This window comes from Cariama cristata, unplaced genomic scaffold (assembly GCF_000690535.1).
Source record: "Cariama cristata isolate BGI_N322 unplaced genomic scaffold, ASM69053v1 scaffold30163, whole genome shotgun sequence".
In the NCBI taxonomy this organism is placed as follows: domain Eukaryota; kingdom Metazoa; phylum Chordata; class Aves; order Cariamiformes; family Cariamidae; genus Cariama; species Cariama cristata.
In genome coordinates, this window is record NW_009609430.1 from 1 (window position 1) to 25,648 (window position 25,648).

Here is a 25,648-nt window from a genome sequence, read left to right on the forward strand (position 1 = left end):
CTGTTAGCGTACAGCAGTGCTGGGAGCCTGCTGCTGCAGGTCAGCGCCACAGGTACGTGCACTCCTCGTTACGTGCAAGTAATGTCAGAAGCACCCGAACCAAAACCCCGCTGTTGCTGGAGCAAGTGCGCAGCCCGGAGCGTTTCCCCGCAGCGGTGCCGGTGTCCGGCTCCCTACGGCCGGGCGCTCTCCTTTCGCTTTTGTTTCCCCGGCGGCCGCGCTCCGCCCCAGCCCGTCTGAAACTCCGCGGTGCTTCCTCAGCACCCGGCGGGCCTCCACCCCCCTCGGGTAGCAGAAGGTCGGAGTTTCCTTGTTACTGGGCTCAGAAAAGTTACTGCTGCTGACGACGAATGGCACAGTCATGACGAAAGACAGGTTTTACAGCTCTGCTACGTTCCCTTGTTGTCACATGTGTCAGACGATTTATATTAGTAGCAGAAACGACAAGTATGTTAAAGCCTGAAAAAGGAAAGCTGCAAATAATGCTGCTAACAATCAGGCAAAAAAATCCTGTTTTCGGAGAAGTCGTGTTTGGTACTTGTTAGATGCAAGCTAGTAACTTTCCATTACCGTTTCCAACTGGTGTTACATATGTGGTTTTATAGTCTGAATAAGGATGTTCTGAGATGAGTTGGGTGATGATGGAAGGCATATTTGAGTGTTAATACATTTTTCCTAAACAGGCAGCATTTTAAAAGATTAAATAGCTGTTTTATCAACATATCTAAGATGCCCTACTCAGGTGATTCCAACCGGGATGTTTGACCCTTCCTTCTAGTTTCAAAGCAGTTTTCAAAGCTTAGGTCTTTGCTTATGATTTGTTGGATTTCAGTACAGTGTCTTATACTGTCTGTGTAGCAAGGCAGGAACAGTGTATGTTGGCTTTCTGGCTGTTTTTTTCCAAGCTTTGGCTGCTCACTGGAATTGGTAGCAGCTGTAAACTTTTGGTGGAAATCTGAATTATGTCAAGCTGAGGAGTCAGCATGTGTTTGCTCTAACCAGGGGATAGCAGCAGGGGGTAGTATCTGTGATGCTTTCTGAAAGGGGCTGTTAGACCTCTTAAGGTAAACAGAAAGCACAACTCAACCTTAAGTATGCTAATGTCATTCTCTACTTAGTCTTTCTGAAGGACTAGATGATGTTATTAGCTTATGTGGAATGTTTATTCTGTATAAAAGAGAAAAGAAAATGTCTAAATTGTTACCTGTGATACTAAGCTTCAAGAGTAGCATGTATCCCCATTCTCCCTTTTCTCTGCCAGATCACTTGAATATACTGACTGACACATACTAGCATCTATATTAGGATTTTTGTTTGCTATTACAGAAAGAAACTACCCAGAATAAAAGGCAATTCCTATGTAAAATGCACTATTATTTTAAAATCATATTATAGCCATGCTTCTTAAAAGGACGTCTGTTTTCGATATATATTTTGCTTCCATATAAAAGCTTTAGTTTTCATCTCTTTAGAATCCTGCCTGTGCAATGCCCTGCTCTCTTCTTATCTGAAAGTGGTGCCTGTGTGGATGATGTAGTGTTTTAGCATGTTGAGAACAGTTTGGTTACTGAATTTTACCATACTGAAGATCATTATGCACAATGGAAGACTAATTATTGCAGGTGACTGGAGATCCTTCCTGATCCTACCTCTTGTTTCTTCTCTTCATCACTTCTCTTTCTGAAACAGAGTTATATTTCTTTTGTTTCTGGATGATAAATACAAGTCCAACAATGTGCCTTTCAAAATTATGTAAAGATACGTCAGCAGCAATACTACAGAAAGTCATGAAAAGTTAGCAGTTCCTTTTTCCAATTGTAATGGCAGGAGGATTTTTATGAAGAGTCATACTGGTGGATTAAAGAATAGATGTGTTTATTGCAAATTGCTCTTGTGCATGTTTGGTGAGTTTTTGGTAACAGAAAGATAGATAACGGCCCCTTCGCTTCATACATTTTACAGTGTTTGTGCTCTATATGTTGCTTGTGTATATTTGGAGGAGGGTTTTTCCTTAAAAGAAAGTTGGGCTGCTACAGATAAAGCTGTTAGAAGAACAGAGAACTAGACAGAAAAAAAAAAGGTTGGAAAGTGTGGGAAAGAAATTGATGTTGTTATTGATAACTCTAGTGCTTTTGGTGGTAATTGTCACTCTAGACTCACAGGTGGCTCTTAGCATAGCTAAAGAGGCAGCATGCAGTGGTCATGGTAGGAGCTGCTTAACAGGGAGAGAGTCCTAAAGCTTCTTAAGATGGCTTGGCTTTTGAAATACTGTTGGAGACTTCTTACCCAGTTTTGTAGATTTTATTTTTTTATAGTGCAGCTATGTGAGATTCAATCACTGAAATGTGTGGGATTATTTTTTTTAAAAAATTATATTTTCATGACAAGTGTGATTTCCCCCCCCCCCCCCCCCCCCCCCTTAGTTTGCTTATACAATGTAGAAGATTGGCCAAGCACAGGGGACAGAAGTCCTTGAGGTACTAGAAACAATTGGGATAGGATAGGAGTCTATTCATCTGATTTTCTTCACTGGTAAAATCATAATAACAGATTGTAAGTGCAGGCAAACCCATAACCAGTCAAGATATTATTAGGCCATTGACATGCAATAGCTTCCAGGGAGATCTTTCCACCTCAGCTCATTTCCAGAGTTCATTACTCTCAGCCACACCTTGGGCAGTGATTGCATTGCTTCAGCTGTCACTAAGTGGGTACTAACTGTGGATGTTGTAGATTCCAGAATTTGACAACTTATACCTGGACATGAATGGCATTATACATCAGTGTTCACATCCAAATGATGATGATGTTCACTTCAGAATCTCAGAAGATAAGATTTTTGCTGATATTTTTCATTATTTGGAAGTACTGTTTCGCATTATTAAACCAAGGAAGATTTTCTTCATGGCAGTTGATGGAGTAGCTCCAAGAGCAAAAATGAATCAGCAGCGTGGGAGACGTTTTAGGTGAGAATATTTATTTTTACTCTGTCTTTATGATAGTAAACACTTGGGAAAAAAAACTTACTTAAATGTATGCCATGAAAAGTAAAATATATTATGAGTTGTGCCTTTGACAGTAGCTTTAAATGTTAATACTTAAAATCAGGATTCCAAAAAGGAAAGTTTGCTTGTTATTTAAATTTTTCTCTGTGTATGCAGGACTTAAGGGCAGGGGGAGCTTTTTTCCTATGAAGTTTTCTGTGAAATAAATCTGCAGTGGAGCTCTTACAGATGTCTCCAATGGCTTCATAACCCATGAGTCTTTGGTATTTGTGAATAATAATTCTAGATATACTTTTTTGGTAACTATAATGGAATGTTCTTTGACAGTCCTAGAAGAAATTAAATTTCTAATGAAACTGATTTCCTGTTGATATCAGATAGCAAGCTAGCTCAGATACAGAGCCGCAAGTAGGTTTCACAGTGTTAAGAGTTATATTAATGTTTTGGAAGATGTGAAAGCTTTTTTTGAAGACTGCTGTAAGGAAAGAAAGCCAGTGGTCAGACAGTACAGGGATGGTGAGTGAAATGCCACAGAAACAAACTGGGGGAAAGGGACAAGAGGAAATGTTTTCAAGCTACTGTGTTTTTTGTGGTTTTGTCCTTTGTTTGGGTTTTTGTTTGTTTTTAAGGAAAAAATGAGGTTGAGAGGAAGAAGACATTAAGAAAGAGCTCTAAATACAAAATTGGAGTGGAATTGAGAGAAGGACAAAAATCTTAATACATTGGTGGCTTCTCTTTTTCTGGTTCAAAAGTGTTTATGAAATCCTTGGCCAAGAAAGGCTAGGATGATATTTGTTTGTTTGTTTTTCTATGACTAGTGATGATAAATTGTTAGTTCACCCTCATACCTCCATGGTATTCCAAACTTGCTGCTTGGTTTAACTACATTACCATTATTGTTCTAGGATAGCATTTTCAGATGTTCAGATCCCAAGTATTCTTACTGTTTCAACCTTAATTTGCTTTCATTGTGATCGGCCATTAAATGATCATCTTGGTAATCTTAAATATTAACTGTATCTGAGTAATTATAGATTATCATCATTACTAAAGGAAAAAAGCTATCTTTAAGCCTTCTAGTTGTAAAAGAAACAAGTTCAAATTCTATTCAAAAGTTAAATTTCTCTCCCCCTGCCCTTTTTTATTTTATAAAAAACCCCCACTCTTTAAAAAGTCAGATATATGTATTTTGTCAATAAAGCTGTGCTTAGGATATTAACATTTCAATAAGATGATTCTTTCTCTACTCGCACTCTCCAACCCTGTTTTGGTTTAGATCAGCAAAAGAGGCAGAGGACAAAATTAAAAAGGCATTAGAAAAGGGAGAAACTCTGCCTACAGAAGCCAGATTTGACTCCAACTGTATTACACCCGGTAAGATAATTTGTTAAGTGTTTAGATTTATGTTTTCACATCTATATTTTGGCACTATTCTCCTATCCTAAGGCTTTTTTTTTTTTTTTTTAATTAAAGGATAGAATTTATAAAGATTCAAGTTAAGAACAGAAGTTTTAATGTAGGGTTGGAAATATGGTCTCATTCTAAAAATTTTTTGGATTGCTGTGGAAAAAATGAAACCTCTTAGGAAAAAAAAAAGCTATCCCCTTCTTGCAGAATTTTTATTTGTTGTGTTTTTCATTAATACTTTTGAAGTGTAAATGCATGTTTGAATGGCTAGTGAAAAGCTTTGTGTTTAAATTGGATTTCTGTTTTCAGGAACTGAATTCATGGCCAGATTGCATGAGCATCTTAAATATTTTGTAAACATGAAGATTTCCACAGACAAATCCTGGCAAGGAGTAACAGTCTACTTATCAGGCCATGAGGTCATTGTATTTTGTTAATATTTTATTTTAAATCAAGTTTTATTTTATAGAAAAATACTTACTGATGAATTTTCTTGGTTTGTTTTGTTTGGTTTTTTTTCTGCAGACTCCGGGGGAAGGGGAGCATAAAATTATGGAGTTCATCAGATCAGAAAAAGCAAAGCCTCATCATGATCCAAACACAAGACACTGTCTCTATGGTTTAGATGCTGACTTGGTATGTGCAATTAAGATGATGCAAACAACAGAAGTTTATAAAGTGTGTGTCTAATGTCTTCCTAAGCACATAGGGTTCTAAAATGTTACTGAACAAGCATGTAATTTTGTATTCCTGCAAACTTGAATTTTTACTGAAACAGAGCAGCATAATTTCTTTATATTGCTTGAATCTTGAGTAACAGTTTAAAAAAAAAATAATGAAATAAGACCTTTCTAATATTTCTTTGTAATAGATTATGCTGGGATTAACAAGTCATGAGGCACACTTTGCGCTTTTAAGAGAAGAAGTCAGATTTGGTGGTAAAAAATCTCAAAGGTGAACTGATTTAACTTTACTCTTATTTTTTATATGATGAAACTAAATCCAAAAGACAGTGGGTGACTAAAACAGTTTTTTGTATTGATGGCATGCTAAATAAATAAAGTCTTAGTTTATTTTTATGTTAGAAAATACACGAAATTAGAGAAATTAACTTGTTAAACTGTGCATTTGAATTAGTTTACAAGAGAAAATGTATGCTGTCAGGACAACTGATTAAAAAAAATAAATCCTTAGAGCTTTGGTGTGTTGTGCTCCTTTCTTCATTTTATGAATGGAGCAGCCCAGGCTGTACTGACGTTGTTTCCATAATTGTCTTATGTGGATATTGACTTTTTAAAACTTACTTATATATCTGAGGTTTTGTGCATGTAAATAAGTTACTAGAATAATTACTAAAATAAACTCTCTTAAAGTGGCTCTCTGTATGCTCATATTCATTCTGGATTTGCCCATTTCAACTAACTTGTGGGCTATAATCAGTGAGAACAAGGTGATTTGTTCCAGAACTGTGCATGTACATGGGATTGTTCTGAAGTAATAGAAAAATTAATTTTATAACTATTACTGTGGCTAGGTTCCTTCTTTGAAGGACCTTAAGCATGTATTTGGTGGATAAAGAGAGAAGATGAGAGAGACAGAGAGAAATACACTTTTTTGATGCGAAAAGGATTTTGCTAATACAGTGATAAGTCATATAAATGTTTAGATAAAGGCATCATTTTTGCTAAAGAACAAATCTTTTATTGCCAAGGACAATATGATAAACATGAGAAATAAGTATTCTTTTCACAGTTTTCTGCAGTCAGCTTTTCACTAATAGTCATTCTGTTGATAATGTTGGCATGTAATGTTTTTAAAAGACCGTAGTCTAATCAAAGAAAAATGTTCTTTTTCCATTTTTTAAAAAATAATGTGATGACTTTTTGAGGGATTAATTAAATAAAGCTTGAAATCAAAAGGCAAGATGTCATTATTCCCCACTGTTCCCCCCAGCATTGTTCCATATTTGGCTCCTGTTGTAATTTCTAGATAATATGGCTCATTACAGGTATTTACTTCTGGAAGTTACAGGAAGTACCTTCTGGTCGATATTGTCACTTTTATGGGTATTTACAGTTGGAAATTTGAAATACTAAAAATACATACAAATTGATGTCTGTCAGCAATTTATTGATTGAGAGAAATTATTTGTTTTATCAGGATTTTCGAGTCCAGTGCAATGAAGAATAAGGGGCAAAATGTCTCCAGAGTCTTAGAGCATCAGCCTGGATTTGCCAAAGTTCTTTAATACCAATATGAGATGTATGTTTAAAAAGTGACAGAATTGGTTCTGAAGTTCTATGCAGCCACATGTAGCTCAGAGTTCATCTTAGTAGTCTTCATATAAGCTTGTGTATCGCACACATCTTCCTTAAAGGATTTTGGCCAAAATTTAGTCTGTGAATACACAGGTGTTTGTGCTGGTTTGTCATTGAAGGTGATTGCAGCTAGTTGTAGTACCTACAAGGTGAAATAGTCCTTTATGAATTTAAAATACATCAGTCTTCAGCTCATTAATCTCTTGGTGTAGGTATTAACTGATTTTGGCCTAATGTTGGCTTAGGTATTAAGTAATTTTAGCAAAGAGAAGAAGGCAGAATATTTGTTGACTAATTTATGCCATAAACAAACAGTAGGTTTGTCATTTCTTTCGTGCTGTGTGGAAGCCACTAGATAATACATATGGAGCATATTTTCAAGTTGAGCATATTCTTTTCTTACAAGAAGCATTTCAAATGACTGCAAGTGTAACCTAGCCAGTTTAGACATGAATCTCAGTTTAGACATGAATCTGTGTACTCTGTATGTACTCAGACTATTTCTAAAATACCTTAAAATTCATTGGGTTTGGTGCAAAGTTAGGTTAGGTTGTCCCTTTTTTGGACAATGGGATAATTACTTAGGAAATAGTTAATGCAACATGGAACTCCACAAAACTGCCCTACTTCCTCTAAGGTAGCTGTTTTCCATACAGTGTAGTCTCATCTGCTGTTTAGAAGACTGTACTGTGAAATTTTATAGACTCAAACCAGGTGAATCCTGAAATAGATTAAGAGAAATGTTTATACATTATTTCTTCTGCAAAGATACAATCCTAGTAAGATTACTTAGTTTTAGATAACCTTGGACTTATTAAATATTCATGTTGAAAGTGTGTTTATAAATAGTTAACTTAATGTTTTGAATAATTTACAGAGCATGTGCACCAGAGGAAACCACATTTCATTTACTGCATTTATCACTGATGAGAGAATATATTGATTATGAATTTTCCCCAGTAAAAGTAAGTTCTAATGGAGCTGTGACTGAGAAAATGTGTGAGGTCTTTTTATGCAAACATGGTAATAAAAAATTATACTCCTGTGCTTTTTTTTTCCTTTTTTTCCTTCCCCCCCCCCCCCCCAGGACAAGATTTCGTTTGAATATGATATTGAAAGGATAATAGATGATTGGATCTTAATGGGTTTCCTTGTAGGAAATGATTTTATTCCTCATCTACCTCATTTGCACATTAATCATGATGCACTGCCGCTACTTTATAGAACATATATGGCTATCTTGCCAGAACTGGGAGGTAAGAACACTGAAGTTCAGTTGTAGAAAGCAGAAACTTTAATGTTCCTGTGTTAATACTTATTGACCTTTTTAGCCATGTTAGAATGTTAAGTATTTATTACACTTTCTTTAGACAGCCAGGAGGATTGCATTCTATTATCAATGGGGCATTTAAATTGAAATTTGAAATTTGTTAAATTGGTAATTTAAAAAACATACTTTATTTTCCCAATAGGTTACATAAATGAAAATGGGCATCTGAATTTAAAACGCTTTGAGAAATATCTCACAAGATTGTCAGATGTAAGTAACTTTGAAATTCTATAATGTGTAAAATGGTATACTCTTAGGAATATAACCTCAATATAGTCCCCTAAAATATATCATGCTGTAGTTGTAATGAACTCTTAAATGACTGTATTTACAAGTGGTTCGATCAGCTGTTTTATCATTTAACCAATGGGATCCAATCAGTTGTTGTCTGATCCTATCATAAGAGGAAAAAGATTGAATCATTTGATCTGTGCTTTAGCCAGCATCTTTTAGTACTGCAAGTCAAATGAGAATTCACCAGTAGAATCGTGGTTCTCAATTCTCTTTGAATAATGAGTGGCAGTACTGGGCAAAGTGTGCTGCAGGCAATTACATTCTTTTGCTTCCTTTGCTGGTCAGTTTCTTGCGGGGTAAGCTATGTCTGAAGATCTTGGAGAGCAATATGTTTTGCAAGTTTTTTATGAAGATCACTGGTAAAGAGCAATGAAGCATTCATGTCTCTGAGGCAGGCATCAGCATTCTTCATGAACTGACTGGCGTACAGGAGCCAATCCTGTTAAATGCCACTGCAGTAATCCATCCTAGAGATAAGAAAAGGTATAGGCCATACAGAAGTGGAAAGGTCTCAGCCATCTGCTGAACTTGGAAGAAGTTCATCTGCTGTCCCTCCTTCAGCCCTGTCTTCCAATTCTTGGGCAGAAGTATAAAAGTGTTGGGTGTGTGGCACAAAACTATATTACCCAGATCCTACATACATCTACTACTTCTAGAGTTGATAGTGAAGTGTGGAAGTTATCTAACTGTTTTTGTTACACATTCCTGCCTTACTGAGAGAAAATGAAATATGACTTGGATATATGTTATATATCATTAAGAAAAAAGATTTTTTAATGTTAATCTATTAGTTTAGTTGTAGCTCTAGGGCAAAATGTTTATGTACAAATGACTCTAGATGTAATCTAATGCACATACTAAAAAAGATATTGTTAATTTAACACGAAATTTGGCATCCCTCAAATATTTCTAAATTTACTTTAATCTTTCTGTACAGTTTGATCGTGAACACTTCAGTGAAGTCTTTGTAGACCTAAAATGGTTTGAAAGTAAAGTAGGCAATAAATACCTCAACGAGGCAGCTGGTGTTGCAGCGGAGGAAGCCAGAAAAAATAAACAAAAGAAACAAAAGGTTAGTGTTTTACATGTGCAATTTTGGAAATAAGAATGTTACTTATTGCAAATCAATAATTTGATCGTAGACAAATCAAATCACATAAACTTCTGTTTGGGATATATATTTTTTTTTGAGATCAGAAAAAATAGTAGAATGTAACATTTTAGGAACTGCCTGTGTGCATTGCTGGTTATGAGTGATGAAATGGTTAAGTCAAGGTCAGGTTCTCATGATTTTTGAAATCTTATAAACCCGTAACTTAACGCTGTATGTCACTTTATATGTTCCTCAACGTATGTTCCTCAACAGCAAAACTTACTTCTGGGTGAGTTATGGTCAAACTTGCTGTGCTTTATAATTTTACTTTTCAATGCATAGCCTGCTGGAAGTTTTATATGTTTCAGAGACACTGATAGATCACTCATGCATGTCTTGGTATTGGCCGACTATTTGACAATGAATAGATAAATAGGAATTTCATTGAGCTATCTCAGATTGGTTATTAAACTTGCAATTCTAGATATAACTGATTAATAAGGAACAGTGCCTTTCTCTGTATCTTGACTCTGCCCTGCTGTCATGTTCCTCACCACCACTTCTGTTTGGCTGTCCTTCAATGTATGCCTTCAACAGAGTGTTAAGTAGCAGCAGGAAATTCCTTCAAGTTTTAATCTGTTGCTGGATATCGTTATCCTGCTCTTTAGTGCAGTTTGTGGTTTGTAAGAGTAAGATGTTAGCTCTTCCTTTAATAAGGTATGCTTTATTTGTGGTTGTATTCTTATTTGCCACAGAAGTTTGGAGCAGCTGTGTAGTATTAGCTAGCCATCTTGACTGATCCTTTGAATGGCAGTGACAGTCAGGAGCTTGCATATCTCAGGTACAGGGGAAGAGGGCCAGCTTAATGATTCTGCTTATTGAAAGCTACTCAGTGCTGTACGCCAAAGACAGTGTATTGTGAGAATGAAGTGAATGTTTGGCTTATTTCACCCTCTAAGACATAATTTCTTGTGTCCTTACTTCCCATAGAAGTAATCTGAACTCTTAAATTTACGGATGAAAAATTTGACTGCATACTGGTGCTATAGCACCGTGCATGATTTAGATAAAAATGCTTAAATGTGTACTGCGCAGTTTTGGAAATAGTTGTATTTTAGAAAACAAATATTCGGATTTTTTTTTTAAAGGTGGTTGAGATTTATTTGCAACTGCTCCTTTGTCTGATCTGTCCTTTTGTTTGATAAAACCATTTTCCCTAGGCAATTACAAGAGAAGGAAATGTAGTGGGTGTTATACTAAATAATAATATTTATGCATCTTGTTATAGCGTTTTGAGTTGCAGATTATATGGTTGTGAATGAGGTTTGTGCATATTATTCTGTATTTTTACTTTATCTCAAATACTAATTTAATAGGCTCAGGAAAATTCTATATGTTTGGCTGCTTTAGAAAAAAACGAAGGTGAAGTGACCCCTAAAAGTAAGTGCAAATAATTTTTCCATATACATATAACAAAAAACTTGTTAATTTGTGTATAGATTTGGAAGATCTGTAGGAATTTCATGTCAGAGATGACCTTAACCTAAATGAAAGAATTATGTAGTCAGCTATTGGGAATGGAACTGCACATCACTGGCTGATGGTGAGAGGGAGTGGGGCTAAAGCTTTTGAAGTGCTTCTGACCTGACCAGTATTTCCAAGATGAATTAAAGGAATGAATGAGCAAATCTTCAACGTTATGTTTTTGATAATTGTCTGCCTAGGTAATTTTGTTATACAGATGGGGACAAATGAACAGATTTTTATATGGCTTTGGGGTTTTTGTTTGTGTTGATTATGTTTTTAAACTTATTCCACTTGCAGGAAATGTCTTCTGCTCATGTTTTGAAATTTAATGTAAAAAAATGTATAAATATCACTCCATGTTGAAAGATGATGTTCCTGGAAAAAAAAAAAGAATTTTAAAATGTATTTTGGCATTTTCTTAAACTATTCTCTGATGGCTTATATTCTCTTCTTTGTTCTTGTAATTGGGCTGCAAAACGGGTTGACTCTCTTTAGGGGGGGGCCGGGGAAGTTCTTGTTTGATGGTTTCATGTAATTTCCATTGCAAGGAAGGTATGAGCATCTATAGCTGTGAACTGAGGAATAAAGTTAAGGCATTAAGTCAAAACTGAATGTCTTCAAACCTTATTGTAGTAGAGAAGTGAATGTTAATTTTTTTATTTTTTTTTTCATGACTGCCTTTTCAGCTGTGTTGGAAGATGAACTAGAAGATGATGATCTGTTTGAAACTGAGTTTAGACAATACAAAAGAACTTACTACATGACTAAAATGGGTGTAGAAGTAGTTTCTGAGTAAGTATATGCTTTTTCTCCTTTCTTTTTTTTGAACACCAAAGACAAGTCTTTGCATATGTCTAATAGAAGACAGAATATTCACCCGTGTTGAAAGCAGAGAACACATGGCAGTACTGCAGTGGTGATGCTTTTGACTAATACAAGAAGAGCTGCAAGTCAAGTTTTCTGTAACAAGTAATTGAGGACCAGAGAGGAAAAAATCCACTAGTATTAAATGAATCTAGAAAACCATGGTCTTACTAGGTTCCCAAAACACTCTATCTTCATTCCTATGTACAAGGTGCTAAGTAATTTTTATATACCAGTGCAAATGTGAGAAAAACTAATAAGTACCTTTTCCTTTTCTTTTAAGTGACTTCTTGGCTGATCAAGCTGAATGTTATGTCCAGGCAATACAATGGATTTTGCATTATTATTACCATGGAGTTCAGTCATGGAGCTGGTAAGAAAAATTGTCAAATGAGAAATTGGTTAAAGATCGAGCGATATTTCACTTTGTATGGTGGGAACATTTAATATAGTTCTGTTTGTTTCTGATCTGTGAACATTGTTGTGCTATAATGAAGTCAAATAACTTAGAAGGTTTTTTTCCCCTGCAGGTATTATCCTTATCATTATGCTCCTTATCTGTCGGATATTCGCAACATTAGTGAACTCAGAATCAAATTTGAACTGGGAAAACCTTTCATGCCATTTGAACAGCTGCTTGCTGTACTTCCAGCAGCTAGCAAAGACCTGCTACCTAAGTGCTACCAGGTAGGATTTAGAATTAAATTGCATTTATCTATTGCTTACTGGTTGTCTGCTTTATTTTGAAGTAACTCTTTTCTTGATATTTTTTCATGTCCTCTTAATTATATTCTACTTCTTCAGGTGTATGGTTAAATACTTCTACGTCTTGCTCTTGTTAGTACATTGTAAAGTTAGTAATAAATACAATGCATTTGCTAAACAATTTCAGACTAGGAGAGTTAAATGATAAGTGTTGAATTCCTGTTTAGCCTTGAATTGGTTTTCATACCAGCCTTCCTCTATCTCTTCCTAGAATTAGTGCTAAATTGTCTCTGATATTGTTTAATTTCTCTATTGTATTTTCCTAGCATTTGATGATTAGTCAAGACTCTCCTATTATAGAATATTATCCACCGGATTTTAAAACTGACCTAAATGGAAAACAGCAAGAATGGGAAGCTGTAGTATTAATCCCGTTTATTGATGAGGTAAATTCTTTCAATGTCTGCTGTCTAGAAAAGCTTCATAACAAATCGATTAATTAAGAAGTTTAACAAACAGTTAGGCATGCGATTAAATGGAAGTTTAAATTAACACTTGATAAGATCATAGAAAAATATAAACGTTTGCTGCCTGGTAAGTAAAGCTAGATTAAGTTACACAAGCAAAGTTAACTTCAAGTGTCTGAAGTCTTACATAGGGGTGTGGACTTTTTGTTGTGTGTTCATTTTTTTAATCAGCTATTCAAATATTTAGTTTCAGATTGTTTGAGAAAAAAATTCTATTCCTATACACATATAAGAATACAGAATGTCTGTAGGTAAAATAAAAGAACCACACTTAAAAAACCAAACAGTCTTTTTGCAGAAAATCTTTTCACATGAACACCAGTAATGGGTAGAAGACTTCAAGTACAAATCAAACAGTAAAACATTAACAGACTAAAAATGAAATAATAACATTTTCCTTTTGCTTATAGGATAACAGTATTATATACGTTGTTGTAATATCTTTTATCAGGTGAAATTTGAGCACATCAAAGAGTGGATGAAAATAAAAGTGCAGATTGCATGTTAAGATACATACAGGTGGTGGTGTGTGCCTATCGGTTGTTTCCATAGTTCACAGTGAAAGGTTGACAGGCTTTAGTTTTCTCACAAAAAACAACAAGTTGCTACTTGGACAACCCATAAGATTTTGAACTTTTTCAATAGTTATTTCGCAGAATTTTATGTTAACATCTAAAACCTTTTTAAGATTTCTTTGTATGTTAAATGTAAAAGGCAAAATAAGGCTCGCCTTTGGAAACATTTGAAAAAAGGTAATGTTTATTTTCCAAAGCCATTCCATTGTAATTACCCTATTTTTATCAGAGAGCTGGGACATAAGGAAGGGTGAGACTGCCATTAGAAAATTAACACATTTATCAGAGAAGTGGATGTTTCTGTGCTAATGTTTATTGCCAATTTCACATAGACTAATTTCTCTAAATTTTAGAAACGACTGCTGCAGGCCATGGAATCCTGTAATAAGTGCCTAAAAGAAGAGGAGAAACGAAGGAATACTCACAGTGCTTGCTTAATGTACTGGTATGACAAAGATGCAGAGTTCAAGTACATATCACCATGGCCAGAGAAATTCCCTGCAATAGAAAGATGTCATACGAGGTAACAGTGGCGTAACTATTTTAGAGTAGACTAAAAGTAGTTAGAATACTTTTATTAGCATTTTAACCAAAGCTTGTATATGCCAATATATACACTGAAAAATGTAAAATATTGAATTAGATGATACTTGTTGTGGATCGCATGGTAAAAGCATTTGTCTCTCTTCTTCAAATGTCACTTTGCAAGACAGATGAACCAATGCTGCGTTGGCAAGAACACTCTAGAGAATTACTAAACTTTTTATGACACAGAAAATGAAAGACTGGTACAAATATCTGATAATAGTGGTGATTTATCAGCATGTTGATTCCAGGGCATTTGTAAAAAAATGTAAGCATTTGGATCCAGTGCAGAGCGTTGAACACAAGTGTATTTTTCACTTTTCTCTCACTGAAAGTAGCCAGCTGTATTGCACAAAGGTGGAGGTTTCAAGATTAAATAGAAACATAAGCTTAATAGTAGTCAAACTTAAAGCAAAATAGAGGAGGAATGCTTGTTGCAGGATTACACTCAGTCAAGAATGCTTGTGAAGATAAATGATACCATATGGAACCATTGCTAGTTTAGAATTTGACAATAACAGTGAATTAAAATAATGAGATGGGGACATACTGTGGCTTGAAGTTTTGTCTTTTTCTTAATGAGTAGTCTCTTGGCAGCAATAGCATGTTTTTTTATAGTTCTTTGTATAGATTCCAAGTGGCTTAAATTAATTGCCACCTTACAGGAAAGTCAAAAGGTTTCTCAATTAGTGAGTGTTTGAATGAGTGGTGAGAGTTTCTAGAGCCAAAGGTCAATCTGTATGAGCAAACATTGTGCAACTTGTTTTTTAGGTATAAAACAATACCTTTGGATGCTTGGCACGTAGAAATAACCCACAATAAGATAACAAAAATCAACAAAAGTGCGTTATATTTTTGTGGATTTCCTACTTTAAAGCACATTAAACATAAGGTAAAAGACTTCTCTCTTCTTACGTTTTCAGTTGTATTTAATAGCTAACTATGTCAGAGTTCAAGTAAGTTTTATGTGCTGCTTTGTTTTTACCCAGTTCTATCTTAGAAAAAGTGGCGTACAGGTGTTTCAGCAAAGCAGCCATGGAGAGAACATGATGCTGGAAATCATAGCTGATGAGAAATCAAAAGAACAGGTAAGCATTCAGCTCCTAACCGAAAAAAAAAAAAAGAAAACAACAAAAAACAAACAAACAAAACCAAAACAACAACAACAAAACCCCCAAAACCTAGACAAAAAAACTTGTAATAAAAAGACTGAATTTGTTAAATAGTCACATTTGAAATGTTGGTTATTTATACTTTCTCAGTAGTGTATTATAAGAGAAAAACGTTTATAGAATAGTACTGAAAAAGTTAAAAAAAATATTTTAAACCCAAGCATTTCTTAAAAAAGAATAGTTGAGTATATTGAATGGTTAATTTAAAAGAATACCTGTAGAAATTTTCAACCTTTATTTAACTAGTAATGCTTGATTTCAAAACAAGCTTTATGTATAAGTTTTTAAAATTTGATTAATAGAAAGGAAGGTGAAATATGGCTGTATGCTCAAGGCAGTAGAATTAATTGCTGGAGTAAGAACTCTGGAGTTCTTAGCTCCCAGCTCAAAGTTGAGACTATTCAGTGGTAGTTTTCTTGGTATATATTTTGAAAACATCAGCTGGATCAGTTCACCTAAAAGTCAATGGTATTAGTTCATACTGAAAGCTGTTGTTGACTGTTGGAGTCAATAGTAAAAAATGAAGTTCGTTAGGATTAAAATGCTAAATTTGTGTGGGGAACAGTCTAGAATTTTGGGAATCTGCTGAAAGATTTAAATTTGCCCTGACTTCAGAATATTAAATGTCAGTCTCCTCAGTAGAGTTTCTGGCATTTCTCTGTGGTAGCCATCAGGTGTTCTCACGTAAAGAGTTGGTGAGACTCACTCCTGACTAATTAATAGTTGGAAACGGTATAAATGCAAGGAAGCAGAGTTTTCAAACCAGTGCCCCTTATCTTTTGTGTAGCTGAGTATATAGACACTTTTTCTTTTTTAATCAGTCCCTTCTCATCAACAAAGCAGACTGAACACCTTCCACTTAAATGAGACTGTTTGACAGAGGAATTAGAGGAAAGAGTTGATGCAGACCCATTAAGGAGGAGAATGTTTTTCTAAATCCTTTGAAAGTCAGCTCTGTTTAGTAAGCAAAAATATCAGGTAGCAAAAGACAAATCCAGGAAAAGAAAAAAGTTTCAGAGGCAAATGAATAACACCAGGAAAGGACAGAGGAGGAAAACAACAAGGTAGGATTTTATAGTAGAGAGATAGGGAGAGTGAATATTCAAGATACGTAGGAAAGAGAATTAAATAAGCCAAAATAATATATTAAAAAATAGTAGAAACTCATTGAAAAAACATAATGAGACTAAAATTTCAGATGCTAGCAAAGTCCTGGACATAAGTGCCGTTTCTTTATTTCAGTGAGATACAAAAGTAAAATCTATGGTACAAAATATTTCACTAATCTCTAGATTGTCACTTTGATTATTGTGTCCCAGAGACACAAACAGTTCTAAGTGATTTAACAAAAAAATTACATAGTAAGTCTATACCAGAAATGTAAATCAACCCAGGTCTTACAACTAACATATGCTACATGTAAGTAGCCATATAGCCATTGGAATACAATATGTTGTCCTAAAAAATGAAATATCATTCTGCATTTCTAATCAGAGATTATGTACTATGTATCAAAATATAATTCAATAAGATAAAATGAGCTTTTTATTCTGCAAGAAGACATGTTCTTTAACTAGAGTAGTTTTCATTGCAAATACAGTTTGAAAATACTTTAAGAAAAATCTGTTAGTATTTTAAACAATTAGTAACTTCTGGTTTTTTTCAGATGGTAGAAAATGTTGCCAGTTTGGTACTTGGAAAGCGTGTTTTTGTTAACTGGCCACACCTTGAAGAAGCCAGAGTTGTTGCTGTGTCAGATGGAGAAACCAAGTAAGAGACATTTCATAGATAGTTGTTTGTCATCTTTATTATTTTATTCAAAATAAGTTCCATAGGCTCTACAAAAGTTTTGGGATTATTGTAATATTTGCTAACAGCAAATGAGTCCAGATGTATCAAAGGCTGCTTTGTGGAAGAACCTTTGTTTAACGCTTTCTGAGGTTTGGTTATCTCTATAGAAGTCTCGTCCTTCAGTATTTTGCCATAGATGTAGAAGTTTGGGGGAGCTCATTCTTAGTTTTGAGGGGAAAAAAAATGCATGCACAGAAGTCGACACAGAATAATGTAAAAGAGAACATTTCTGTACAGTCCTCCTTTCTGCACATATGCTGGTATTTTTTATAAAAAATATGCTGTGTGTCCTGTTGTGGAAGGAATAGAGAAAATGATGCTGTAGGTTTTCCATGTCCTTAACAAGTAATTTCTAACTATTTTAAGTTCTGCTCACAATTGGTTATGTCTAGATTAATCTTACTTGGTTAAATTCATACCTGTCATAATATTCTTAAGGTTTTATTTGGAAGAACCACATGGCACACAGAAGCTATACATGGGAAGTGCAGTGCCTCCAACTAAAGTGGCATATGTTGGAGATAAGGAACAAAACACGTGGTTAAAAGAAGTTCAAGGCATTTCAGAGCAGTAAGTAACTTTGAAAATTAAGGTGTAACTTTGTGTTTTAGAGCTTAGCAATGTTTTGTTGCTGTATTACAGACCTAAGTAGCATAGAAGAGCTGCTGCATGCTTGATGACAAAGGTTAATGAGTCTGTTGGAATTTAAAAAAAAAAAACAAACACAACATAAAAGAGCTTATGTTGAGATTTCAGAATATATGGAGTTAGTCCCTAGGTATTTAAAGTTAGATGCTGTTAAAAAAGAACTTTTGAATGAGTTTCAGTATTTACTCTCCCACTCAATATTCTGTTCTGGTTTTAGTAATCTTCAGCTGTAGGAAGTATATAGAATGGAGTCATACAGTATGAAGTTCCAACTTCAATAGCTTAGCATTGTTAAATTTGAATGCAGCTCTTGCTTTTCTAGAGTGTGGGGTGCCCAGTGGAACACAACTGGGTTACAGTAGTTTGCCATTTTCTTATCTGTCAGTTGAGTTAGCTGCCTTAATTACCCCTAACCCTTCTCACTGTAAAGGTGAAATGTGTTTAAATTAACACATTTAGCTATGTAGTGATGACTGTGCAACAATGTATAAGCAATTGGTTAAGCTGTTTATTCTGGGTATTTTTTATAAAACAGGAGGTAAACTATTAGAATCTTTTTGTTGAAAGCTTTTTATTATTATTATTATTATTATTATTATTATTTCAAGAAATTAATTCCACCCTCTTGGTTCAGTTCTGTTTATTGTAATCAGACTAAATGTTCTGCTTTGTATTCAGCTACCAGAGAAGAAAAGGAATAATTATCCATGAAACATCAATAGTTGTATACGCTCAGTTACTCACTGGTAATAGATATCAACTAAAGCAAAATGGAGAAGTTTATTTGGAGAAGCAGTGGTCAAAACAAGTTCTTCCTTTTGTTTACCAAACCGTTGTCAAGGTAAACGTACAAGTTCAGTATCTTCTGGCACAAAGCTCCTTACTCCATTGAGGAGGTGCATAGAGGAAGGAGTGTATGCTCCTTTAAAACTAAAGAATGATCAAAAATAAACATCTTAAATTTATGTGATTTATTGTATAAAAAAAACGTAATGTGCTTAGGCAAGTATATTGTCACAAAATTTGGGACCCTGTTGCACAGTTTAGAGATCTTACTGAAAAAACAACTTTTGTCATCTTTTTACTAATGATATTTTGAATGAAATACAGTAGTGGTGCTCTATGAGGTAGAATAGTTGCTTGTGTAACAGCATTTGTAATGTAGCATTAACTTTGCCTTTGAATTATTTCAGACTCACATAATGTTTTAGAATAAGTGTCTATTTATATGAACTTTTCAATTATTCTGCTGGAACTGAATGATATCTAACATTATCAATTTTGTCTTTCATGTAGGATATCAAAGCCTTCGACTCTCGTTTTTCAAACATCAAAACTTTGGATGATTTGTTTCCTTCTGGAAGTACAGCCTTTATGCTGGGATCTCCTTACTATGGTTGCATGGGAGAAGTTAGTTCCTATAATTTCTCCCCCTCTCCCTGGATTTCTTTATTTGCAAGCCTAAAATAATCTAAGATGATGTGTGGCAGTAGTGGTCATTTACTAGCTAAAATTTTAAATCAAAGATTCCCTGAAGGTCAGAGGAGGAGGGCGAGTGGGCAGGGTCTCCTGTCCCTATGTCTGTTGCTGGCATAACAGGAAAAAGGTAGCATAACTTGAATGCAGGATTATTTTTATTAATTATTTGGGACAATTTGAAATACATAGAGGTCTCATTTTGGGCCATTTTCAGTCATGGATTCCTTTGATTTAACACTCTTTGATTGCCTTTGAGGAAGCAGTGTACAGCTTAAGGCAAGATGATGAATCCCAAAGCATCTCTGTGCCTACTGCAGCAAAATTGTTGATACGGTAGACTACAAGGTCTAGTATCCAAAGACTGTTAGTTTTAAATAACATTTTTATTGTGTTGTGTTTCTCTCCAAGGTTCAAGATTCACGTGATGTGATCACAGAGGGTAGAATTCGTGTAGTTTTCAGTATTCCGTGTGAGCCCCAGCTTGATCCTTTAATACAGAACCAGCATGTAAGTGCTTCTGGTTTTCTAGTAAAAGATTAAACAATGTGTCAAATCTATTTTGCAATGGTAAATGTCTTTAAGGGATGCTTCCATATGATTCATTTGCCCTTTGTATAAAAATCCTTATCCTTAAGGAATTGCCAATATTTTTTGTTTGCTTGCTTTACAGAAATATTCTGTGAAATACAATCCTGCATATATTTTGGCCAGCCGTCTTGGAGTAAGTGGATATCTTGTCTCCAGATTTACTGGGAGTATCTTTATTGGAAGAGGGTCAAAGAAAAAGTAAGTTCTTTTTGTGAATTTTGACCGTAGAGAAGCTTCTAAATTCTAATACAACTCTACAGAATCTCTGTATGTCTCAGTGCTGTTCTTATCAAGTGTATAACTGTTTTGTGATGCGAAGCCTTCTTTAAAGTATTTTTGCTGTAAACTAAATTCATACGCAGTGTGTTTTTTTTCTCTCCTATCATAAACTTCTTTTTAATTTTTGTGTACTGGAGAATTGTTCTGTTGGGTTTAGTGTTGTAGAAGGACATAAATTGACTACCCTAGTTAGCTGTTTGCATAATTGAAGCAGCAGTTTGAACTGACTTTGCCACACTCGGAATAAAAAGTGGAATTGGGATCTAATTTCATTATGCTTATCGTTACTGCTAGTATAAAAGGATAATATTTGTACCTGTAAATTTTTTTTAAAGAACTAGTTAAGACTGAAACTGCTTAAAATATATAAGGGAGGGAATCCCTGTAGTTCTCTGAATGTCACAGTTGTGGTTTCCTAGGACAGCTCAGTATAGAAGTGGTTGATTTAACATGTACATTTGTTCCCCACTGATTGTTCAGAGACATCCTTCTACATCTTGGTAAATGCCAAGTGAATTGTGGTTGATTAGATCTCAGTTAATGAAGAAGGGTGAAATATACCCTCTTTTGCAGTGACATATGGGCATGACTGTGGACAGCTACTGTGTCCTGTAACATTTACAGTTGATGTAATGCTAACAAGTAAACAATACAGTGAATTTAATTTTTCTGTGGTTTAAGGCTGAGGATCTGTATTTATGTGGGATTTTTAATGGATATACATGTATTATTGCAAGTTAGTAAACTTTGTCTTATTTCAGTCCTCATGGAGATCACAAAGCAAATGTGGGCCTAAACCTGAAGTTCAATAAGAAAAATGAAGAAGTTCCTGGCTATACTAAGAAAGTTGGAAATGAATGGATGTATTCTTCTGCAGTAGAACAACTGCTTGCTGAATATTTAGAAAGGTAAATATTGGATATGAACTTCATCCAAATTATCTGCCTTCATATTGGTCTTTGGATTTTGCCCTCTGGACACAGATCTTCCAAGAACTGAGGAGTTTGCTTTTGGAGAGTACTTGATGAAATTTCTTTTATTCCAATATTCTCCTTCCAAGGAGAAGCGTATTTTGGGATAGAGTAATTTTGCCAGCAGCTTACCCTTGACAAATGAACAGTACCACAGTAAATTAAGTAAAAAATAATCCATCTGGGCTCCAGAAATTTTGAAGCCTGTCAGAGTTTTTTTTTATGAGGCTTTTTTGTGGTCTATGCTGATGTGAAACTAAATTTGTCTTCCACTTATTCATTTTTTTTTTAGGGTCCCTGAACTATTTAATTATATAGCCAAGAATAGCCAGGAAGATATCTTCTACGAAGATGACATTTGGCCTGGAGAGGATGAGAATGGGTAAGCCATCTTTTTCTCTTCCTGCCCCCTAGAATAAGCAGAATAAAGACAGACAACATTGTGAAATGGGTGGTGATCGCATAGTGGCTGCTATGTAACTGAAACCTTGCTGTTCCTTGAGCAGCATGGTTTTTCAGTCATGACTCTGAAAAAATTATCAGAATGTTGTACATTCCAGTTGTGGAGTCCAAGTCTCTGTCAGACACCTATCTCAAGTCCAATAAATGAGAAATCTCATTTTTGATTGCTACTTCATAATTCTTCTTTTAAAGTAACCTTTAGTAAGCATAGTTATGAATAGTCACAAAGTCACCAGAAGATCATTTTTTGAAAATAAGCAATAATTATTTTGTTTAAGATCGCTTTGAATTTGAAAAATAACATGTACAGAATTTAAAGTGCTCTGCACATTTTTAGCATACATTCAATCAGTTTCATGGGAGACAAGGAGCAACCTTGGTTCCAGACACAGTATAGCAACATTAAAAAAGCTTTTATTATTAGCTAGTAAGCCCTATTCACGGGCTTGAGTTGGTAAGTCTGCGTGATGCTGCACTCTGCAGGGCTCCTACCAGGCAGATATACCATTGTGGGACTCCTCTATTACAAGAATCTCAGGTTTGTGCTCCATTTTACCAGAGAGGCTTTTCCTGAAGCTGTTACTGTGTGAGAAACAGCTGGTCACAAAACCTTTAATCTCAACTGGACATAGTTACTTAGTTGGATGCAAACATAATTTACTGAATACTTGTAAATAATTTAATTTTTTCATTTTTTTTTTCCTGAGACAAAACTTAAGGTTATAGTTTTGAAACAGTTTTCCATGATTAAGATTTTTTTTGACCCCTATTGTAAGCTCATACAGAACTCTTAAATTCTGTTACTTTATGAATGTATACAAGCATTGTGCCTATATCATCATAATTGACTGATTACATCAGAGAACGTGGTAAAATGCTTAGTTTATGCAGTTAAAAGTTTTAATTAATGTAATTTTTTTATTTAGAGCTGAGAAAGTTCAAGAAATTGTTGCCTGGTTAAAGGCACATCCTGTGTCTGCCTTGTCTCGCTCATCTTGTGACTTGCAAATCTTGGATGCAGCCATTGTTGAGAAAATTGAAGAAGAAATAGAGAAATGCAAGGTATGCAGCTTGACATCATTGTGAGCAGAGGTGAACCAAAAAGCAGCTGCGCATTGTTTTCCAAGTTCTTGAATTAGAATAAGACAATTAAAGATTATTAGTCATTCTGAAGAAGAAGAATACAGAATGTAAGATAAGATCTGAATTTGTAATGTGAATTGTCCTAGAAATTCAGAAGAGCTTATTATTAATCTTTTTAGTTGACTTACTCTTTTTGAGGCAATTCATCAGCATTAGGCCATACTCTGAACTCTGCCTTCTTGGTGATTTCAGAAAAGAACAGGTGTCAGTATATATTCTGAACTACTCAAGTGCTGTTTCTAAGTGCAATCCCAGCTGTTCTTCCCTTGCAGTTTCTCTTTGGCCTAAGGAAAATTAGAAAGTTGTTTTCTGAAGGCCACAGATCAGAAAAGGGACCAAGGAAATTACTAAAGCTAAAGGCAAAGCCACATGAAATAATAGGATGATTTCTTTGAAATTACTTGCAAGGACTTGTTAATAAAATTGGTGTGAATTCTGGAATTAGCCAAACAATGCAAAAACTTTGGCAAGAAATCCATAGTGTTTTAAAAACTGGACTTAGTCATCCTAAAGACCTCAGGAAAACTGTATACCCTTATCTAAAAGAAACAAAATAATTCTACATTGTCTTTTCAGATGTTTTGTTGTACCAGAAGTCCAGTGTACCTGAAGTCAGTTCCTATACTAGTTTATAATGACTTTCCGTTCTTTTCCTTTAGCAGAGAAAGAGCAACAAGAAAGTGCGAGTAACTGTGAAACCCCATTTGCTGTACAGAGTAAGTGATGTGAAAAAGGTTTTGTTTTGTGGGTGTTTTGGGTGGGGGGGGTTGTTGTGTTTTTTTTTTCCAAATTAAGTTGTCCAGATCATATTTATTTTAGCTAAGCTTACCAACTTTCAGAGAGTGGAATTTTATGACAGTGTTGGTAGAAGAGAAAGTTTTATGATGCCTTCTGGAAAATCAGTTTGAGAATAGTAGTCGGTCTCTGAAGGGAGAGAATTTGTACTAACTACAAACTCCATCATGTATTATACTAACTTTCAGTTCTTTTCTACCTTCTCTCCTTCATGCTTCTACAGTTCTCATTGGCTGTATAATGAAGGCAAAATAAAATGTACTTCCCATTTGTCTCTTCTTCCTTGTTTTGCTTTTTCTTCAGTTCTTGACATAGGATGAACTGGTGATCTTGCCTGGTATTTCACAGATACTTGTGTTACTGATACAGGCAGGTTACACTTGATGGTTTTATTTGGTCTAAATTGATTCCCTTGATCTGCCTTGGATCATGTACAGCACTGCTGTTTATCAGGCAGAAGCAGTGAGTGAGAATTGCAAGAAAAATGAGTTTGCTTTGTGTCTGGGGAGGGAAGATTCCATGTTAAATAATTTTTTTTTTTTCAGAAAGTTTGCTTTATGATGTGTTTCAGATATTGTTATAAATGCCTTTTGATTGTAATGCTTATTTTTTTGCAAACATTAACACAGACTTTTGGTTATTGTCAGCCATTAGAACAACAGAATGGGGTTGTTCCAGATCGAGATGCAGAGTATAGGCTGTTTGACCGTGTTGTCAATGTGAGAGAGAACTTTTCCGTTCCAGTTGGTCTTCGAGGTACCATTATAGGAATTAAAGGAGGTAATATTTTCTTCGTAATTGTAGCATTATAGCTGTATAACAGCTTAGCTAGTGATGTGAAAGCAGGCTTCAGAAAAGTGTTTTGTATAATGATTGTTAACGCACAGAAATTTCTCACCTATGAAGCATATGCAACTTGAAGCCACTAATGACATATTTACTGTTTTGAATTAAATCTACAAGTATTCTATTTTAATTTCATATGTTACACATCTGTACTTTGAATAAGAAATTACTTACCCTTTGTTCCTTCTTAATATGAAGAAGGCAGAGATCAGTGAGAGAACACAGGCTGCAAAAAAGGAACAAATTAAGTTATGGGAAGATTTGGGCAAAATTAAGAGAAGTAGAGATGAAAACAAGTATTAGCCTTAATACTTATAATGAACATAAAATTTTCTCAAATATGATTTGTCTGAAATTGTTTTATTTGGTTTTACTCTGTGATACTTGATTTAATGGATTAAATTAATGGCATGGATTATTCATGGCATGTTAATGCCATAAATGGCATGGATCTATACCTTCTTGACAAGAAGATTATCCATGAATCTATTTCGGGTAAATAAAAGGATTTACCGAATCCCACTGAGTGTAGCTGTTTGAGATCTAGTAATAGAAATTGTTTTCTTATCTGGCGTTTAAATAGTTGCTTTCTCATTCAGTTTGCATCCAACGGAATCTTGAATAGACTAGACTTGAGTGCAACTTTTTAAAAGAGAGATTATTTTCTCCATAATGGTTATATAGTAGTATAATTTTAAAGGAGTATTAGTCTATCATTATGCAAGAAGGTAGTGTTAAAGCTGTCGGTTTCTGACTGCCTGAATGTAAAAATGGCTTCCATCTCTTTTCTGGCAGTTTCTGACAAGTGTGACATACTCCTAAAAATAGCAGTTCTATTAATGCAGGTTGATAAGTTGTTATGCATGGTATGTTTCTGTTGAAAGTATATCTAAAAGGGCAGCCATATATGCCTTTGAGAAGCATTTCCTAATTGCTGTTAATGAAATTACTCATTTAAGCAATAAGGATTTTTTTGTTGCTAGTTAGTTGGATTTTGGTCTTTTCCTTATTTATTGTATATACAGATATTTACATAATGTAGATGGACACAGCTACTGTTACATATATAGGATGACATTTTACTTTGTTTTCTCTAGCCAGTAGAGAAACAGATATGCTTTTCGAAGTTTTGTTTGATGAAGAATTCCTTGGAGGCCTAACTATAAGGTTTGTGGAGGGGGATT

The 25,648-nt window shown here is 34.8% G+C and overlaps 1 protein-coding gene across 1 annotated transcript in view; it reads left to right on the forward strand.

The window, feature by feature from the left end:
- The first annotated feature begins 2,739 nt into the window (after positions 1-2,739).
- Positions 2,740-25,648, forward strand: part of XRN1 (5'-3' exoribonuclease 1) — a 31,234-nt gene continuing 8,325 nt past the window's right edge. Inside the window, exons 1-29 of the mRNA XM_009697541.1 lie at positions 2,740-2,966; positions 4,282-4,379; positions 4,722-4,831; positions 4,938-5,048; positions 5,284-5,366; positions 7,608-7,695; positions 7,818-7,986; positions 8,203-8,270; positions 9,292-9,426; positions 10,824-10,887; positions 11,661-11,766; positions 12,122-12,211; positions 12,369-12,525; positions 12,870-12,989; positions 13,999-14,168; positions 15,002-15,122; positions 15,220-15,318; positions 17,069-17,172; positions 17,692-17,823; positions 18,580-18,742; positions 19,198-19,311; positions 19,789-19,887; positions 20,051-20,166; positions 21,009-21,155; positions 21,511-21,600; positions 22,607-22,742; positions 23,483-23,539; positions 24,266-24,398; positions 25,562-25,631. Coding sequence (XP_009695843.1) covers positions 2,764-2,966; positions 4,282-4,379; positions 4,722-4,831; positions 4,938-5,048; positions 5,284-5,366; positions 7,608-7,695; positions 7,818-7,986; positions 8,203-8,270; positions 9,292-9,426; positions 10,824-10,887; positions 11,661-11,766; positions 12,122-12,211; positions 12,369-12,525; positions 12,870-12,989; positions 13,999-14,168; positions 15,002-15,122; positions 15,220-15,318; positions 17,069-17,172; positions 17,692-17,823; positions 18,580-18,742; positions 19,198-19,311; positions 19,789-19,887; positions 20,051-20,166; positions 21,009-21,155; positions 21,511-21,600; positions 22,607-22,742; positions 23,483-23,539; positions 24,266-24,398; positions 25,562-25,631 — 3,353 coding nt within the window. The 5' untranslated portion in view covers positions 2,740-2,763. The remainder of the gene's footprint in view (positions 2,967-4,281; positions 4,380-4,721; positions 4,832-4,937; positions 5,049-5,283; positions 5,367-7,607; positions 7,696-7,817; positions 7,987-8,202; positions 8,271-9,291; positions 9,427-10,823; positions 10,888-11,660; positions 11,767-12,121; positions 12,212-12,368; positions 12,526-12,869; positions 12,990-13,998; positions 14,169-15,001; positions 15,123-15,219; positions 15,319-17,068; positions 17,173-17,691; positions 17,824-18,579; positions 18,743-19,197; positions 19,312-19,788; positions 19,888-20,050; positions 20,167-21,008; positions 21,156-21,510; positions 21,601-22,606; positions 22,743-23,482; positions 23,540-24,265; positions 24,399-25,561; positions 25,632-25,648) is intronic.